Here is a 20,414-nt window from a genome sequence, read left to right as displayed (position 1 = left end):
TTAATTCAGAGAAATTTATTTTCAAAAAGTTCGAATAATTTTCATAAAAAAAGAAACATTATGGCCAGGTATTACAGAGATGAATTTTCAAAAGTTTTATGATTTTCCTCAAGATCAATTCACCCTGGTATCTCAAAAATAGATGCATTTGTGCAGTTGTCATTTTGAGGAATTTCATTTATTAGAATTCCTATATTAAAACAAATTATACTATGACCAATGGATAAATTTTGAAAATATTAACCAAAACGCAGTACCTTTTTTATGAAATAATACACAACCTTACTTACACCATTGAGTAATTGTATCTCAGGTAAGGAAACTTAGTCATGGTGCAAAAAAGTGGAAACAAATATAAATATATGCTCCATACCAAACGTTGACATAAGTCCTGTAACCCTTTAATTTCGTTGTTATTTTATTATACTAGCGGGCATTACAAACAAGGTATAATACACGTTCAAATAAATTACAAAAGACGTCCATTCAAAAAACCAATAAAATTAAAAATTATTGATAACAATGATGCAAACAATGACATTGTGGCAGAATCTTGATGGATAAATACGATGCAACAGAAATTAATAATGAAACAAACAATGATTAGACCATTAATCACTACACAGTAGAAAATTGAATGCAGTTTATCTGCTGGTCAATCTATACAATTTTTTTTATTAGGCGATGTATCTATATATATCTTAAGAGCCCTCTCTTTGCCAGGGGAGTAAGTTTTTATACTATTATGTAGACCTAAGCGTTTGTTTTCTTGCAAATTCATTTCTTTCTTTTCCTCAACTGTTAATGTCTTGAGAGGCTCCCTATTATCTCTGCAACATAAATGGAATATGTTAATGTTTTTAAAATCATTTGAATGATTTTTCATAAATTCATTATTTCAATTTTATCAAAAAAAACCAGAACAGATAAGTAAAGTATATGAAGAAATTCTAGCCGAATCATAAATACCAGCACAGAAAAATAAAGTATATAAAAAAAAATCTAGCCAAATGTTGGTTGAAAATTCTGGTCATGGATAGTATTCTACTAATAGTAGAGATTAGATGAGGATCAGTTGGAGTTTTTCAGCATCAAGTGACAATCTACAAACTACGAACCTCTGAAATTGTTCACCGCAAGACTTTATTTTAAAACAAGTAAATGTGATAGAAATCAGGTCGGTGTTCCGCACGATTCACACGAAAATGCAAGGAGAGTTCATTAATTTTGGAGTGAAATTATTTTGAATCCTCCACAAATACCATAAATATACACCACACCCGGGGTTGACAACATCGCATGGTCCATTGTCAAAGCCCTAAATAAGAGTACATACAAGAAACTGATAAAAAATTCAAGTATTGCTTAAATAACAAAACATATATATATATATATATATATATATATATATATTTTTTTTTTTTAATTTCACACTTATTATGGGTTTCGTCGAGTTATCCGGACGCCAAGGCATCAAGGATAACCCTCTTTTTGATCAATGGGGGTATACGACCTTCCGTAAGATATTCACGGTTCCCAAAATCACTTTCTGCATCCATGTGATTGTGTTCTTAGGTAGATTTAGCTCTTTGAGATGTTGAGTGCTCTTATATATATATATATATATATATATATATATATATATATATATATATATATATATATATATATATATATATATATTGTCTCCAGATAACAGTCGTACTATAAATAACCTTCTTATCAGTCGAATTCCCTTAATAGATTCACGATATATATATATATATATATATATATATATATATATATATATATATATATATATATATATATATATATATATATATATATATATATATATATATATATATATATATATATATATTGAATGAAATTTAAGGGTCTTTAGGCTCGGGTTTTAGGAGTAAATGATTGACTATTCTTTATTCTATGCCAAGCTTTCGCATTAATTTAATGCTTCTTCAGGGCTTCTGCAAAAGATCAATAAAATACAATTAATAAATAACAAATTTTAGAAAACAAACAAATTTACTCACTGAATGTGAGGTTTTACATGGATAACATCTGCCACAAACGTTGTAACTAATAAAAACAAAAAGTTATATTTTGATTTCATAGGAATTCTCCAAAAACTAAATCAACTAAATCTATTTCACAATTTAAAAACTCTTCCGGTTGATAATCTTATTTATACACAATTTAGTAACTCTCATCTAAGATAACACAATAATGACATTTGATGGTTATGTTTCTGTTATTATAGAAAACTAGTCTCTCACTCCTCTATGTTCCCTGTCTTCTTTATTCATCTATTGGGCCGTCATAAAAAGGTTCCATTTTTATCCTTTCTAACAAATAACTGTATATAGAGCTTAATTTGTTCGTATCTGTCTTCTTATTTATGGTTTCATCTTCTTTGTTTATGTTAATCATTTCGTGAATCAATCTTTTTTGATAATTTCTCTCTGTTTTGAGTACCTCAACACCTTCAAAATTCACATGATGGTCCAGATTATGCGCATGCGCAGCCAATGCACATCTCTCTGGGTATTTTCTTATGTCCGATCTATGTAGCGCCACTTTACTTTTCAACCATTGGGAGGTATGTCCTATATAACATTTGTCGCAAGTCTCACATTTTATTTTATAAACGACATTACTTTGGAAGGATGTTGGAATGGGGTCCTTTATTTTGGTGTACAATGACCTCACCGTTTTTTGATTTTGGACTGCAATTTTGATGTTTTCCTCTCTGAACACATTTTTCAATTTTCCTGTCAAGTTTGTAACATTTGGATACGATGCATAATGTGTTCTATCTGTTGTCATATTTTGTTCTTCTGTTTGTTCATTTTGAGTGGTACCATTAGCATATAGTAATTTCTTAATCATGCTGTTAGGATAATCATTTTCTTTAAGAATCTGGTGTAATTTTTTAGTCCTTCATCTATGAATGATTTATGGCATATTTTTGATATTCTTCTTTTCATTTGGTTTATTGTGTTAATTTTCACATTTATGCCATGGTCTGAGTGGAAATGAATAATTTTGTCTGAATGTGTGTCCTTCCTATACCATTTCAATTTTACTATTTTATCTTGTCTATATGCTCTAGTGTCTAGGAAGGGTACTGAGTGATGGAGATCTTCTGTTTCTAGTGTGAACTGTAAATCTACACAAAGCGAGTTGAACAAGTCAAGTGTCAGTTGAATAAATGTTTCTGGTACTATCATCATGATGTTTAGAGAGACAAAAGAATTTCTAAAGAACAACGATGACCTTGTTGTTTTAAACAGTGACAAAGGCGGTACAACTGTCATTATGGATCATCAAATATACAAGGAAAAAATGAAAACTATACTTCATTCTAAGGACTTCAAAAAGCTATCTAGGGACCCAACAGATAGCATTCAAAAAAAGTGCAATTCATACATTGAAACGTTAAAACGGAAGAAATATATAACACCAAAACAGGCCAAAGAAATGAAAACTTATAATGGAGTAGCACCTAAAATTTATGGAAATCCAAAATTACATAAAGAAGGACATCCACTAAGACCAATTATTTCTGGCGTAGATAGTCCAGTAAATTCACTGTCGAAGTTTATGGCGGATGCGCTAAAAAGTACTTATAATACCGACAATAGATACTACGTCAAAGACACATTCCAGTATGCACAGGAAATTAATGACTTCGAGATACCAGATGACCACAGACTAATATCACTAGACGTTGTTAACTTGTTCGGAAATTTGGAAAAGAAAAAAATCATCGAAATTCTAAAGCTTAAGTGGGAAAATATAAGACCGCACACGAACTTAGACATGAATTTATTTATGGAAATAATCACTTTTCTTCTTGAAAATAATTACTGCACGTTTCAGGGAGAATTTTATCAACAAATTTTCGGATGCGCGATGGGCTCAAAGTTGTCCCCTATTCTGGCACAGTATGTTATGGACCATCAGTTGGACTCAATCTTACCTAAATTACCATATACTGTTCTATTCGTAAAAAAGTTTGTGGATGACATCATGATGATAGTACCAGAAACATTTATTCAACTGACACTTGACTTGTTCAACTCGCTTTGTGTAGATTTACAGTTCACACTAGAAACAGAAGATCTCCATCACTCAGTACCCTTCCTAGACACTAGAGCATATAGACAAGATAAAATAGTAAAATTGAAATGGTATAGGAAGGACACACATTCAGACAAAATTATTCATTTCCACTCAGACCATGGCATAAATGTGAAAATTAACACAATAAACCAAATGAAAAGAAGAATATCAAAAATATGCCATAAATCATTCATAGATGAAGGACTAAAAAAATTACACCAGATTCTTAAAGAAAATGATTATCCTAACAGCATGATTAAGAAATTACTATATGCTAATGGTACCACTCAAAATGAACAAACAGAAGAACAAAATATGACAACAGATAGAACACATTATGCATCGTATCCAAATGTTACAAACTTGACAGGAAAATTGAAAAATGTGTTCAGAGAGGAAAACATCAAAATTGCAGTCCAAAATCAAAAAACGGTGAGGTCATTGTACACCAAAATAAAGGACCCCATTCCAACATCCTTCCAAAGTAATGTCGTTTATAAAATAAAATGTGATACTTGCGACAAATGTTATATAGGACATACCTCCCAATGGTTGAAAAGTAGAGTGGCGCTACATAGATCGGACATAAGAAAATACCCAGAGAGATGTGCATTGGCTGCGCATGCGCATAATCTGGACCATCATGTGAATTTTGAAGGTGTTGAGGTACTCAAAACAGAGAGAAATTATCAAAAAAGATTGATTCACGAAATGATTAAAATAAACAAAGAAGATGAAACCATAAATAAGAAGACAGATACGAACAAATTAAGCTCTATATACAGTTATTTGTTAGAAAGGATAAAAATGGAACCTTTTTATGACGGCCCAATAGATGAATAAAGAAGACAGGGAACATAGAGGAGTGAGAGACTAGTTTTCTATAATAACAGAAACATAACCATCAAATGTCATTATTGTGTTATCTTAGATGAGAGTTACTAAATTGTGTATAAATAAGATTATCAACCGGAAGAGTTTTTAAATTGTGAAATAGATTTAGTTGATTTAGTTTTTGGAGAATTCCTATGAAATCAAAATATAACTTTTTGTTTTTATTAGTTACAACGTTTGTGGCAGATGTTATCCATGTAAAACCTCACATTCAGTGAGTAAATTTGTTTGTTTTCTAAAATTTGTTATTTATTAATTGTATTTTATTGATCTTTTGCAGAAGCCCTGAAGAAGCATTAAATTAATGCGAAAGCTTGGCATAGAATAAAGAGTAGTCAATCATTTACTCCTAAAACCCGAGCCTAAAGACCCTTAAATTTCATTCAATATATTTATTTTGGCTCTTACAACAATAGTTATTATATATATATATTGTTATGGATCTTATATTCGAGTTGAGATTATGTTGTTGTTGATTTGATTTAAATTGATTCGATCCAATAACTAAATTTGATACTATATATTTTATAATTTTGCGCCGACTATATATCTCAGGAGGGTTCATTCAAATTCAATTATATATTTTTTTTAATTTAATTAATATTTTCGAAATTCACTAACTATAAAGAAATTCTTATCTAATAACTAAATTTATATTAATCTAATCTTATATTTACGTATTTAAAACTTCATCGACCTCATCAGTGTTCTATATTATGGTATGGTATCGTCTTCTATGCTCCTAACCTCGAATGGATTATAACCTTAATTCGTATTAATTCAGTTGCATTGTTTTGAATCCATTTTCCATTTAATATTGCTTCACTGCTTCAACTTGTTTGAATCCAGGGAAATTACTTCTTGAGATTGATTAAATAATTTTTCACTTCTTCTCACAATGATTTTCAGGTACGTATTTAACAATTTTAATATCTTGCAAATTTTCGTAAATAAATTCTTTCGTTTATCAATTATTTCAGGTATATTTCTTGAGTCAGGTGATGTGCTCTCAACAATGGTTTTTTACTGACTGATTAGCTGTCATTCGGCTGGGCTTTATATAGATTTTCAATTTTTTCTTGAAATCAAGATTGCCTTGGATGTCAAAAATTTTTCCAAATATGATGCTTTCGCAATTTTCTCTTTTGAGGTAAGTTTTCTCTCTTCAATCTTGATCTAGTTAATTTCTTCATTTAATTCCCCATCTTTTGGTACCACATATGTTGCATTCGGTCGATTCGAAGTTACAAAATTTTCAAATATTCTATATACAATTTTGAAATTTTTCTAATATTCACTTTTTTTGACCTAATATTCAAAGATTTCTATCTATAACTCCTAAAATCTACTACATATTTTTAAATTATACTATAATCTAATGAACTATATACATTTTTGTATGTTTGAGACATTAATTACTTTGGAATCCCTGATTTATCATTCGATATCCTATCCCTATCCATTATTTACAATTTTATTAGGAATTTTGGCTAGTATTACATTTTTGAGATTGCATCTAGATGTAATTCACTAGATCACAAGCTATTTCATGAAAATTAATGAAATTAAATATAAAATAAATGATTATTTTTTATCATTTTGAATGAAAATTGAATATTCAGTCTTTTGACTCTTTTAACATTATTTACATGATATATAAATGGTTCCTGATACTTGAGTTGAATATCTTTTGTTGATTTTATCAAATTGAACTTGAATTTTATTAATATTTTCATTTTGTTTCAGATCCTGAGATGCTTTGAATGAATATTGATATAGTACTTTAGAAATATTGGATTTATGCTACTTTTATAATGTGCAAATGAATGGAATAAATGAATAAAGTTACTCTACTTTTCTTTAAAATTATTGGATCATATCAAGTTAAAATTTATTATCTATTTGATGAATTTGCTGTATTTTCCGAATGATAGAGTCTGGTAATGTATTCTCATTGATTTTATAAGTTGATAATACCATTCCATAACAATTCCCCAAATTTAATATTTGAAATTTTTTATTTTCAATATAAAATTTAAAATATTAAAATTTCTCCAACATTTTGAAATTTGATTGAAATTTAAATTAACTTTCATTCGTTGTCTGGATGAATTCATATAAATCATTAATATGAAAAATTCCTCTTATTCTTTCTGTTTCTAATTCTTTTAATACATAACTATTCAAACCATTCTCATTATCTATTATATATGGTCCCTCGAATGGAGTTTTTAATTTCGCACAAATCTTATTCCGCTTGTCTGTTACCCTGTGGAATCGTACAATAACCAAATCTCCTTTTTTTTTTAAACTTCACATATTTCCTTCTATTCCTTCTCTCCATTTTTTTTTGTATCTTTTTCTATTCTTTTTCAATCTTACTTTTACCTTCTTCATGATGTCTTCATTATTTATACGACTTGTTCTGTAACAATTTCTTTCTTGTTTCATTGAATATAAATTTGTTTCTACTCTAACTGTATTATGCGTTGTATTCAACAAAAATTCCACTCTGTTTAATTGTATATCCCATTTGTTTTGTTCTCTATTGACAAGTTTTCTTGAATATTTCACTACTTCTTGAATGTATCGTTCGGATGGTTTTGCTTGAGGATCCCTTATACTGTTATAATTCAGAATTATCTCTTTATTTTCATAATATTTGTCTTCTATTGAATTTTGTGGATTTTCTATCTCATATGTATTTTGGTCAATCTTGTTTTTACTTTCTGAAAATTCTATTAAAGGTGCTGTATACTGATTTATTAATTTTTCATTGAAATTCATGTTGATCTCTCCTAAAATTTTCAATTTTTCATTCGACTTCTCATTTTGAATTCTTGCAATTTTATACATTTCAATCTTATTGATTTCTAGTTGCTCATTTTGTTTTTCAATATCATTATATATAATACTCAGATTTCCTTCTGTTAGATTGTGAACTCCAGTTTCACAAATCTCCAAATTCTCTTCATATATTTTACTTTCTGTATCTAATTCAGCTGAAGATTCTTTTTGTACTTTATTTCTTTTGGTATATAACCTTTCCTTGCAAATCATTAATATATTCCCAAGATTCTTTTCCATTTCAATTACCTTATCTGCCAAATGAATTTTCATTTCTTCCTTAATTTCTTTAAAATTTTTATTCAGTTTTTTCGACTGATCTTCAAATTTTTTTAATTGATCTTCCAATTTTTTCGAACGATCTTCAAATTTTTCCGACTGATCTTCAAATTTTTTACCCATATTTTCTTCTAAACTCTTCGAACAATCTTCAAATTTTTTACTCCAATTTTCTTCTAATTTTTTTATTGCATTCATTATATCCCATAAATTCAGTTCTTTTCTATTTTCTTCATTTATTTCCATATTTCCTCTTGCATTTTCTTCTTCATCCCCTTTTTCTCCAATTTTAGTTTTACTTCTTGTTTCCATTTTTATTGAATAATCGATGATATGATTCCAACAATTATGTATTAATTTGAAATTTTTTTAAAATAATGCTGTAATTGAATTAATATAATCATGCTGTAATTGAATTTATATAAGCCACGCGTTGGGCGACAATTGTTATGGATCTTATATACGAGTTGAGATTATGTTGTTGTTGATTTGATTTAAATTGATTCGATCCAATAACTAAATTTGATACTATATATTTTATAATTTTGCGCCGACTATATATCTCAGGAGGGTTCATTCAAATTCAATTATATATTTTTTTTAATTTAATTAATATTTTCGAAATTCACTAACTATAAAGAAATTCTTATCTAATAACTAAATTTATATTAATCTAATCTTATATTTACGTATTTAAAACTTCATCGACCTCATCAGTGTTCTATATTATGGTATGGTATCGTCTTCTATGCTCCTAACCTCGAATGGATTATAACCTTAATTCGTATTAATTCAGTTGCATTGTTTTGAATCCATTTTCCATTTAATATTGCTTCACTGCTTCAACTTGTTTGAATCCAGGGAAATTACTTCTTGAGATTGATTAAATAATTTTTCACTTCTTCTCACAATGATTTTCAGGTACGTATTTAACAATTTTAATATCTTGCAAATTTTCGTAAATAAATTCTTTCGTTTATCAATTATTTCAGGTATATTTCTTGAGTCAGGTGATGTGCTCTCAACAATGGTTTTTTACTGACTGATTAGCTGTCATTCGGCTGGGCTTTATATAGATTTTCAATTTTTTCTTGAAATCAAGATTGCCTTGGATGTCAAAAAATTTTCCAAATATGATGCTTTCGCAATTTTCTCTTTTGAGGTAAGTTTTCTCTCTTCAATCTTGATCTAGTTAATTTCTTCATTTAATTCCCCATCTTTTGGTACCACATATGTTGCATTCGGTCGATTCGAAGTTACAAAAGTTTCAAATATTCTATATACAATTTTGAAATTTTTCTAATATTCACTTTTTTTGACCTAATATTCAAAGATTTCTATCTATAACTCCTAAAATCTACTACATATTTTTAAATTATACTATAATCTAATGAACTATATACATTTTTGTATGTTTGAGACATTAATTACTTTGGAATCCCTGATTTATCATTCGATATCCTATCCCTATCCATTATTTACAATTTTATTAGGAATTTTGGCTAGTATTACATTTTTGAGATTGCATCTAGATGTAATTCACTAGATCACAAGCTATTTCATGAAAATTAATGAAATTAAATATAAAATAAATGATTATTTTTTATCATTTTGAATGAAAATTGAATATTCAGTCTTTTGACTCTTTTAACATTATTTACATGATATATAAATGGTTCCTGATACTTGAGTTGAATATCTTTTGTTGATTTTATCAAATTGAACTTGAATTTTATTAATATTTTCATTTTGTTTCAGATCCTGAGATGCTTTGAATGAATATTGATATAGTACTTTAGAAATATTGGATTTATGCTACTTTTATAATGTGCAAATGAATGGAATAAATGAATAAAGTTACTCTACTTTTCTTTAAAATTATTGGATCATATCAAGTTAAAATTTATTATCTATTTGATGAATTTGCTGTATTTTCCGAATGATAGAGTCTGGTAATGTATTCTCATTGATTTTATAAGTTGATAATACCATTCCATAACAATATATATATATACAGAGGATCTCGCCTTGGTGCTGGCACCCGGCGAATCTGATTGAACCCACGAGAGTGTGAAACAAGAAAAAAAAAAAAGGAAAAAAAAAAATATATATATATATATATATATATATATATATATATATATATATATATATATATATATATATATATATGTTCGGATAGGTTTCCGCGGTAGGAAATATTTGAACTTTGTGTGTTCCGGATTGGACCGCGTCCAATATTTTGTCGTGTTCGACGTTTCGGCTCCGATTTTGGAGCCATTTTCAAGAACCGTTGACTTTACGCCGGGGTCTCAATCTGCCTACTCCCCAGGTATCATCAACAAGAGTTTCCTCGTAGGTGTGGTTATCTTCCGTCCCTCGAGGCAACTGAATGTTAACCACGAGAGGTCCTGTATTCATAGTAGAAGGGGGTGACCCACGTGATGGATATTGCGCAGGTGCCGGTTGCGTAGTTGTTAGGCAGCCTCCAGTCATTGATCGAGTTGTTATCGATCGAGTTGTTATTGATCGAGTTGTTGTCGATCGGTTTGTTGCCGATCGAGTTGTTATCGATCGTGCAGGAACCGGTTGTGTTGCTGTCATGTGACTTCGAGTCATCGATCGGGTTGTTATCGAACGGGTGGCAACTGGGAGCCTGGTACGGGTGGTATGAGGCTGAATTGTCGATCGGGTTGTTGTCGGGGGCTGAGTTATCGATCGATGCGTTGCCATGAGACAGGAAATCAAAGGTTTCCAAGTGAAGATAACCACACCTACGAGAAAACTCTTGTTGATGATACCTGGGGAGTAGGCAGATTGAGACCCCGGCGTAAAGTCAACGGTTCTTGAAAATGGCTCCAAAATCGGAGCCGAAACGTCGAACACGACAAAATATTAGACGCGGTCCAATCAGGAACACACAAAGTTCATATATATATATATATAAATATTTTGTTTTTTTCCTTCACACGCAATATATATATATATACATATATATATATTAAAAAAAAAAATATATATATATATATATATATATATATATATATATATATTTTTATATATATATATATATTTTATATATATATATATATATATATATATATATATATATATATATATATATATATATATATATATATATATATATATATATATATATATATATATATATATATATATATATATATATATATATATATATATATATATATATATATATATATATATATATATATATATATATATATATATATTATATATATATATATATATATATATATATATATATATATATATATATATATATATATATATATATATATATATATATATATATATATATATATATATATACAGGGTGTCTGGTGAGGAATGGGACAACGTTTAGGTGGTGATGAGGGATGTCTAAAGGAGTGAGAAAATGCCATTTGAAATCATCTGAGGTATATGGTTCCTGATATACAGGGGGTTTTAGAAAAAATGAGGAAATTTCAAATGACCATAATTCAGGAAATATAAGAGCTAATCCGATGATTTTTCGTATGAACAATGATAGAGTGAGTACGAATCTGTTTGAACGAAAAATTCGAAATAAAATCAGATCCGGACTCAGAAATTTTAGTTTTTCTGAAATTAGGTAAAAATAACACCCTGTATGCGGTTTTCAATTTTTTTGACTTCAGATTGTGAAAGAGCAGGAAAAATACTTTCGAACTCAACTGTCATCCCGAATGGCACAAATTTTTCCTCCTTTCTATGACCCTTCGAATGTCAATCTTCCGATTTTCGCTCCTTACATATTATTTTCTCGACATTACAGAAACATGAGATCTTAGATAGTTTGTCATAAGTAAAAAAAAAGATCATAAACGAATCAAAACTTTCATAAAAACTATCAAAAATGCGAAAAACAGTTAACATATTGAAAATTAATGACTAATTCTTCAAATATTGTTCGAAATGAAAACCGACAACTTCTACACATTTATCTGCTCTTTTCATTAAGTTCAAAACTGCTTTCCTTATCACATTCGGGTTGTTTCGTATCTCGTCACATGCGTCTATTATTCGCTGAATTAATTGTTCCCTTGTATTTATTTCTCGCCCGTACACCATAGTTTTAAGGTGTCCCCAAAGGAAATAATCTAATGGTGTCATGTCGGGGGACCGAGGTGGCCATGCTCTTGGACCTATCCATCTATTTGGATATACCTCGTTCCAATGATTTCTCACTAAAATTGAGAAATGTGGGGGTGCTCCATCATGCTGGAAGATAAGTCCTCTCTGATTAATATTTCCTAATAAATTAGGAAAAACATTCATTAGGAAATCTCTATAAATTTCTCCGGTGAGCCTTCTTCGAAAAAATGGGGACCTATTAAATTATTATCATAAACTGCGCACCACACATTAACACTGAAACGTCTCTGTGATTGTCTTTGTACGACAGCGAAAGGATTCTGTTGATGCCATAGGTGATTATTTCGAGCATTGTTTATTCCATCGCGAGTGAATTGAGCTTCATCTGTGAATAATATTCTTTGGACATTTCTTCTATGACTTCTTATCCACCTGGAAAATTGAAGCCGTGCGATCTCATCGCCAGGTTCCAACTGCTGGACAACTTGAGGGTGATATGGGTGATATTTTTCACTCTTCAGAGTATTCCAAACGTACCATTTCGATACTTCATGATTTGAAGCCAATCATCTGATACTTACTCCCGGATCGTTTTGCACAGTTTCTAAAATATTTTCACGGATATTCTCTTCTATTGTATGTGGTCTTTCAGAAACTGTTTTGCTGGGAAAAGTACCATGTTGTTTCGTATGCGCAACAAGGCGGGCAAAAATTTTGTGATTTGGAACCCGACGATTGGGAAAACGTCTACGATACTCCCTTTCAGCTGCTCTTCCGTTCATATCACATTTACCATACACCAAAAGCATGTCAACATACTCTTCATTAAAAAATGTGTGCGGCATGATTTTCAACAAATTGAAGTGAGATTGTATCAACAATTAAATCACTAGTTTGACAGATAACTAAATGCTCTATCTTTTCTCATCATAAATGATAGCACACCATAGAATTGACATAACTGGCAACTAGATTCAAGACTAATGATAGAAATATGTACATGACGAATGAAACTTTGGATATTACAGGAAAAAATGATCCAAACTCATCTGAAAGGTCGACTAAGAGAAAAGAAGTTGACGGTTTTCATTTTGAACAATATTTGAAGAATTAATCATTAATCTTGTTCCTACTGAATTAGTACTTCAGAAATAGTTCGTAACTGTTTTTCGCTTTTTTGATAATTTTTATGAAATTTTTGATTCGTTTATGACCCTTTTTTTTCTTATGAGTAACTATCTGAGATCTCATTATTCTGAAATGTCGAGAAAATAATAATATGTAAGGAGCGAAAATCGGAAGATTGACATTCGAAGGGTCATAGAAAGCAGGAAAAATTTGTGCCATTCGGGATGACAGTTGAGTTCGAAAGTATTTTTCCTGCTCTCTCAGAATCTGTAGTCAAAAAATTTGAAAACCGCATACAGGGTGTTGTTTTTACCTAATTTCAGAAAAACTGAAATTTCTGAGTCCGGATCTGATTTTATTTCGAATTTTTCGTTCAAACAGATTCGTACTCACTTTATCATTGTTCATACGAAAAATCATCGGATTAGCTCTCACATTTCCTGAATTATGGTCATTTGAAATTTCCACATTTTTTCTAAAACCCCCTGTATATCAGGAACCATGTACCTCAGATGATTTCAAATGGCATTTTCTCACTCCTTGAGACATCCCTCATCACCACCTAAACGTTGTCCCATTCCTCACCAGACACCCTGTATATATAAGGTGTGTGAATAAGTCTTTCCCGTTTTTTTTCAAATTTTGAGCCTTTATTGTGAAAAAATGGTTACAAATGAATTATTGAAAGTATTGGCCATCGCTAGCTACAACTTTTGCCCATCTTTCTGGCAACATACAAATCCCGTTGCGAAAAAATTCGACCGGTTTGGCCTCTATCCAGTCATCCACCCATTTTTTGGCTTCCTCGTAGGAATGGAAGTGCTGGTCAGCCAGGCCATGCGTCATCGATCTGAAGAGATGGTAATCAGACGGAGCAATGTCGGCGGGTGGGGTAGGACTTCCTATTTGAGCGTTTCTAAGTATGTTTTCACCGGCTGTGCAACATGTGGGCGAGCATTGTCATGTTGCAAAATAACTTTGTCGTGCCTGTCGGAGTATTGTGGCCGTTTTTCTCGCAGTGCGCGGCTCAAACGCATCAATTGTCGTCGATAGACCTCGCCTGTGATCCTTTCATTCGGTTTCAGAAGCTCATAGTAAACCACACCTAGCTGGTCCCACCATATACAGAGCATGAGCTTGGCGCCATGAATATTTGGCTTGGCCGTCGATGATGATGCATGGCCGGGTAGTCCCCATGATTTTCTTCGCTTCTGATTATCGTAACGGATCCACTTTTCATCGCCAGTCACGATACGATGCAGAAAACCCTTTCTTTTATGTCGCTGAAGCAGCTGTTCGCAAGTGAAAAAACGCCGTTCGACGTCTCTCAGCTTCAGTTCGTACGGCACCCAATTTCCTTGCTTTTGGATCATTCCCATGGCTTTCAAACGCTTGGAAATGGTTGTTCGGTCAACTCCCAATGCTTCAGCAAGTTCTTCTTGCGTTTGACACGAATCTTCATCAAGCAAAGTCGCCAATTCTTGATCTTCAAAGATTTGCAGCCGCCCGGAACGCTCCTTGTCTTCCACGTCGAAATCGCCACTTTTGAAGCGTCGAAACCATCCGCGAACACTTGAATCATCGACACAACCTTCTCCATAAGCTTCCTGAAGCAACCGATGCGCCTCGGCAGCAGATTTCTTCAAATTGAACCAATAAAGTGAAACTTCCCGCAAATGACGTCGACTCGGCTCAAATTTCGACATTTTCACGATTTCAAAAATTTATGATGCGAAAAAATTTCAACTAATGTGTTAGTGTGGAATTGTTGACAGATGAATAAGCTTTGATTATGACATATGTAACCATTAAATACTCGCACAGTATTGGTGGCGCCATCTATTACAAAAAACGGGAAAGACTTATTCACACACCTGATATATATATATATATTTTTTTTTTCCTTCACACTTTCGTGGTTATATAGGATCAACCGGGTGGGAGCACCAAGGTAAAATCCTGTCGTCACCTTCAATAGGAGTAAAGCACCTGGCGGATGATGTTAACCGTCCCCCGTTAACCGTATATATATATACGGGGGACGGTTAACATCATCCGCCAGGTGCTTTACTATATATATATATATATATATAGTCAATAGTACTTTTTTTATTTGGAAGTGTCAGGTTTTTAATGAAGTTGTTTATTTCATATAAAAAAATGTATAATTATACGTTTCGGAGAGACTCTCCTTCTTCAGTAAAAATGATTCATTTGATAGTTTACAATATAAAATATTAAATAAAATTGAGCCTATAAAAAAAACACAAACATTTAAAATAGTATACACAATAGTTTACCCCACAAAATAAGTAAATTAAAATAAATGTATCCCACCTTCAATTTCTCGTCAATTCACAATATTGGAACGTGAATGTCAAAGTCAGTCTTCTTTGGTATGTGTCACGTTTTAGGTCTTGTCTGCTTCTTTTTGTTGTGTCGGTTTTTTAATGAGTGGTACATAAAATTGACTGAGTTGTTTTACGTCTTGTCTATCATTTACTGTTTTTTCCAAGTTTGATTGTATGTGTATCATCTCCCATATTTCTCTCTGTTTTCGTTTTGGCTCTATTGTTAGTATTTTTGTCTCGTCATAGTCGAATTCGTGTTTTTTTGTCTTTTTATGTTTGTTTAGTGCCGTTGTTGCGTTTTTTGTGTATTTATGAGCGTTGAGTCTGTCGTGTAATCTCTGTGATGTTTGTCCAATGTATTGCTTGTCACAGTTTTTGCATGGAATAGTGTAAACTAGATTAGACTTCTTAGATTTGGGTGTTGAAGTTTTTAATTTAGTGAAAATCTCCTTTATTTGATTTTGAGGTTTATGGACTAATTCGATGTTGTGGGGTTTTAATATTTTCGTTATTTTATGAGATAAGCTTTTTGTGTAGGGAATTGGTTGGTATTCGTGTTTTTTGTTCTTTCTTTTCCTCAGTTATTATCGTGTTGTACAGTCTATGTATTCTTTGGTTTATTAGTGGTGTAGTCATCTTTGTAGGGTAGTTGTTCTTAATAAGTCGGTCTTTCAATTCTTTTATAATTTTTGGTCTCAATTCCGGTGATGTAAGTTTAAGGGCTCTGTCAATGTATCCAATTATTGTGCCTCGTATTTGTCCGGTGTGATGGTTGGAATTATAGTCCAAGATGCGGTCGGAGTTTTGTTTTTCATTTTTCCATTTTGTTAGTATTTTGTTGTCTTTGTTGATGAGTGTCATGTCCAAGAAGTCTAATGTTTTGTCTTTTTCCTGTTCGATCGTAAATTGTAACAGTGTATGAGCATTGTTGAAGTCTCGTAAAATGTGTTTCATTATTGTTGGTGTGGTTATTGAGAGACAATCATCAACATATCTCCTGAAAAAGGCTTTGTTGTTGTACTTTTTCATGATTTTTTCTTCTATGTGTTCCATTACACTTGATATTGGGGTTCCCATGGCTACTCCTTTAATTTGTTTGTAGAATTCATCCCTATATTGAAAATAGCTGTTATTGATTATAAGTTGAGTTGTTTCTATGAATTCATTTTCAGGTATTTCTGTGTGTGATGTTAGTTGGTGCCATCTTTCTTTTATTGTTTCTTTCACTAGCTCGATAGGGATGTTTGTGTATAGAGATACTACATCAAGTGAATATAATTATCATTTTTGTTTATTTTTAATTTATTTAATTGTTATTTTAGCTGTATTGAGTTTTTCGTGTTAGTATTTCCGATAGGTATTTTGATAGATGGTATGAAGGTGATTGGACACAATCACCTTTATATATATATATATATATATATATATATATATATATATATATATATATATATATATATATATATATATATATATATATATATATATTTATAGTTGAAAACGTGCGACGACGTTATCCGATGCCTAGAATCCATTGCTTGCGATCTTCCCATTGCCCTGCTTGCAAGTTTCGATCTCTCATTGCTTTTCGTATTCCCTCCATCCAGTTCTTTCTTGGTCTCCCTCTTCGTCTTGTCATGTTTGGTATCCACTCCATTGTTATTTTTGGCAATCGTGATTGTCCCATTCGTTGAACATGTCCATACCAGATCAGCTGTTTTCCCTCTATATCATCCATGATTGTGCCTTCTACTCCCATTTGATTACGTACTTCCTGGTTTCTTATTCTTTGCATTCTAGATATTCTAGCCGATCTCCTCAACGCATCCATCTCTGCAGCCTCTATCCTCCTCTTATTTCTTTCTGTTAGTCTTCATGTCTCAGATCCATACGTTAATTGGTTTTTGATCATTGTATTGTAGATGTTGAACTTTCGTGATCTGGTTATATTTTTGGTATTTCATTTAAACAGCCAATCACTTTTCTTGCCTCTGTTACTCGTGATCTTATCTTATTGTCATCTGTACCGCTTGTGTCGAACTTCACTCTCAAATACTTGTATTCTTTGCAAGGTTGTATGCTTTCTGTACCAATATCCAGTTCACTCAATTTGTCTCCAATACAAATATATTAAGTCTTTTCCAGATTCATTTCCAATCCCCAATACTCATATGTTTCTTTCAGTTTACGTGTCATGTATTGTAGATCTTCTTTGTCTCCTGCGATTATTACCTGGTCATCCGCAAACTGTAGGGTGTATATGTTCGTATCATTCAAAGGTATGCCCATCCCAGAACATTTTCGTTTCCATTGCATTAAAGCATGCTTTATATAGATGTTAAATAAAGTGGGTGATATAGTGCATCCCTGTCGTAATCTCTTATTTACATAAAATGGCCGTGACAATCTGTTCCCTATTTTAATTTCAGATGTTGATCCATAATATAGATTTTTCAATGCTCCAATCAAAGTCTGGTTTATGTTATATTATTATAAAACAAATCTCCTATCAAGGTAGAACTAATTTCAAACCTGGAGAAAAAAGTTATATTTTCAAAGGTTAAAAAATTGAAGGGCACAAACCAGAGTATAGCTAACGATTTGACTTTGAAGCAGCGAAATGAATCCAAGATACTAAGAACTAATCTTATCCAGGCAAGAGCTAATACATCTTGCAAGTCATTCATTCGAGGTGATCGTCTTGTAATTGGCACCAAACAGTATACAGTAGAGGACCTGGTGAGCATTCAGCCAGAGAGAAAGCCTCACAGTGCACCCTCCACACCTTCAACCTCTTCTCATCCAACCAAATTACGAAAACATCTACAGGACGAGGAAAGTCAAGATAGTAGTGAAGCGGGCTGGGAAACTACGGATGACCATGCTGAAACGAGTAGGGCACTAATGAAAACACCACTCAACTCCAATGAGTCACCTGGAATTCCGAGAATCCAGAAACCCTCAAAAAACAATCACCACATAAAAAGGTATCCAAGTTGGGTATGAAGTTAAGAACGGGCTCGGCAAAATCTTAAGGCTCAAGGATGAATCAATTTATTGGGGAGTATCAGGAGGGTAAATATGAAACAGAAATTGTAGAAAATATCAAATCATTTAAACATCTTGAAAAGCAACATACATTTAAAGCATTTCACATGAATGTTAGAAGCATCAATAAAAACTTCGATGAATAAGTAATACTTCTGGACTGTCTTCATTCAAGTTCGACATTATAGTATTAACGGAAACCTTCCAGATATCTAAGCCGGAAGTTTTCAATATTGAAGGATATCAGGCAATTTATAATGAAGGTACCAAAAACAAAAATGATGGTGTCTTAGTTTATCTTAGAAGAAATATACAATTTACACATAAAGTAATAACTATAGGTGAGAGTAAATCTCTAGAAATAAATGTTATCGACAAAAATGGCCTTACCTTAACGGCCATATATAGATCTCCCCAAACCTATGTGAATACCTTTAATAAAGATCTCTTTAGTTATTTGGAAACAATGCACCAGGCTGAAACACATGTGTTGGTCGGAGATATGAATATCAATTTATCAGCAGATAACGATTTTGTTGAAGATTATAAGAATATTATGTATACATTCGGGTTCATGTCAATTATAAACTAATATACGAGACCAGTTGGAAAAAGTTTTATCGATCACATATTTTTGAAGAAATGAAACCTTGAAAATCAATTGGACAACATAAAAGGATACATATTGCATTATCTCATAACTGATCATTTTCCAGTCATACTTACTCTCAATATATTTGATGAATTGAGGGTGTAAAAGAATAATGATAGGAAAGTAAAAAAATATATAAACTACACAAATTTAAGAATGGATTTGCGAAATGAATCATGGACGCGTACGTATGAACAGAATGATGTTGACGCTATGGCCAATTCTTTTACTGAAACATCGACAAATCATATTAAAAATAACACACATTCTATGAAATTCAATAAGAAAGAAACTATTCGCGAAAAATGGATTACACCAGCCCTATTAAAGAAATCAACAAAAAAAATAATCTCTATAAACAGTTGAGGGAAAATCCAAACGATAATACTCTTCATTCTGAATATACTTAGTATAAAAATAAAATAAAAATATTAATAAATAATTCAAAAAAAATATATCTACAAAAAATAATAAATTCAAATCAATTTGAATCGAAAGCTGTATGGAAAGGTATGAAAGAAATATGCGGAAATACCAAAATTTCGAATGGAAAAATAAAACATATTGATTACAACGGCGTTGAAACTCACGATGAAAAGGAAATAGCCAATATGTTCAATCAACATTATTCCAACATAGGAAAGGCGTTAGCAGACAAAATCGAGTGTCTTGAGGAATACAACGTAGCGGGTATTAGGCAATCTAGCTCTTTCTTCTTGGCTCCTGTTGACCCCACAGAAATACAGTATATTATAGGGCAACTCAAATCAGGCAAAGCTACAGGTCATGATTCAATTAAATCTGAAACGCTTAAAGAAATTAGGACAGAAATATCGACACCCTTGGCTTATCTTATAAACAGTTGTTTCGAAATAGGTTGCTTTCCCGATACCTTCAAACTAGGTATGATTAAACCAGTTTACAACAGCGGCGATCGTTCACGAGTG

General features: G+C 31.6%; 1 protein-coding gene across 6 annotated transcripts in view; it reads right to left on the bottom strand.

The window, feature by feature from the left end:
• LOC123672378 (ubiquitin carboxyl-terminal hydrolase 47) overlaps nt 1–20,414 on the bottom strand; it is a 312,797-nt gene continuing 292,383 nt past the window's right edge. For 5 of the 6 annotated variants that reach the window (XM_045606467.1, XM_045606472.1, XM_045606469.1 and 2 more), the window contains one exon: nt 1–830. In XM_045606467.1, coding sequence (XP_045462423.1) covers nt 656–830 — 175 coding nt within the window. In that variant the 3' untranslated portion in view covers nt 1–655. Of the gene's footprint in view, nt 831–18,350; nt 18,652–20,414 lie in introns of all 6 variants that reach the window. The other variant, XR_006746263.1, reaches the window with a different exon arrangement.

This window comes from Harmonia axyridis, chromosome 2 (assembly GCF_914767665.1).
Source record: "Harmonia axyridis chromosome 2, icHarAxyr1.1, whole genome shotgun sequence".
NCBI lineage: Eukaryota > Metazoa > Arthropoda > Insecta > Coleoptera > Coccinellidae > Harmonia > Harmonia axyridis.
This window is presented reverse-complemented; position numbering and strand designations above follow the sequence as displayed.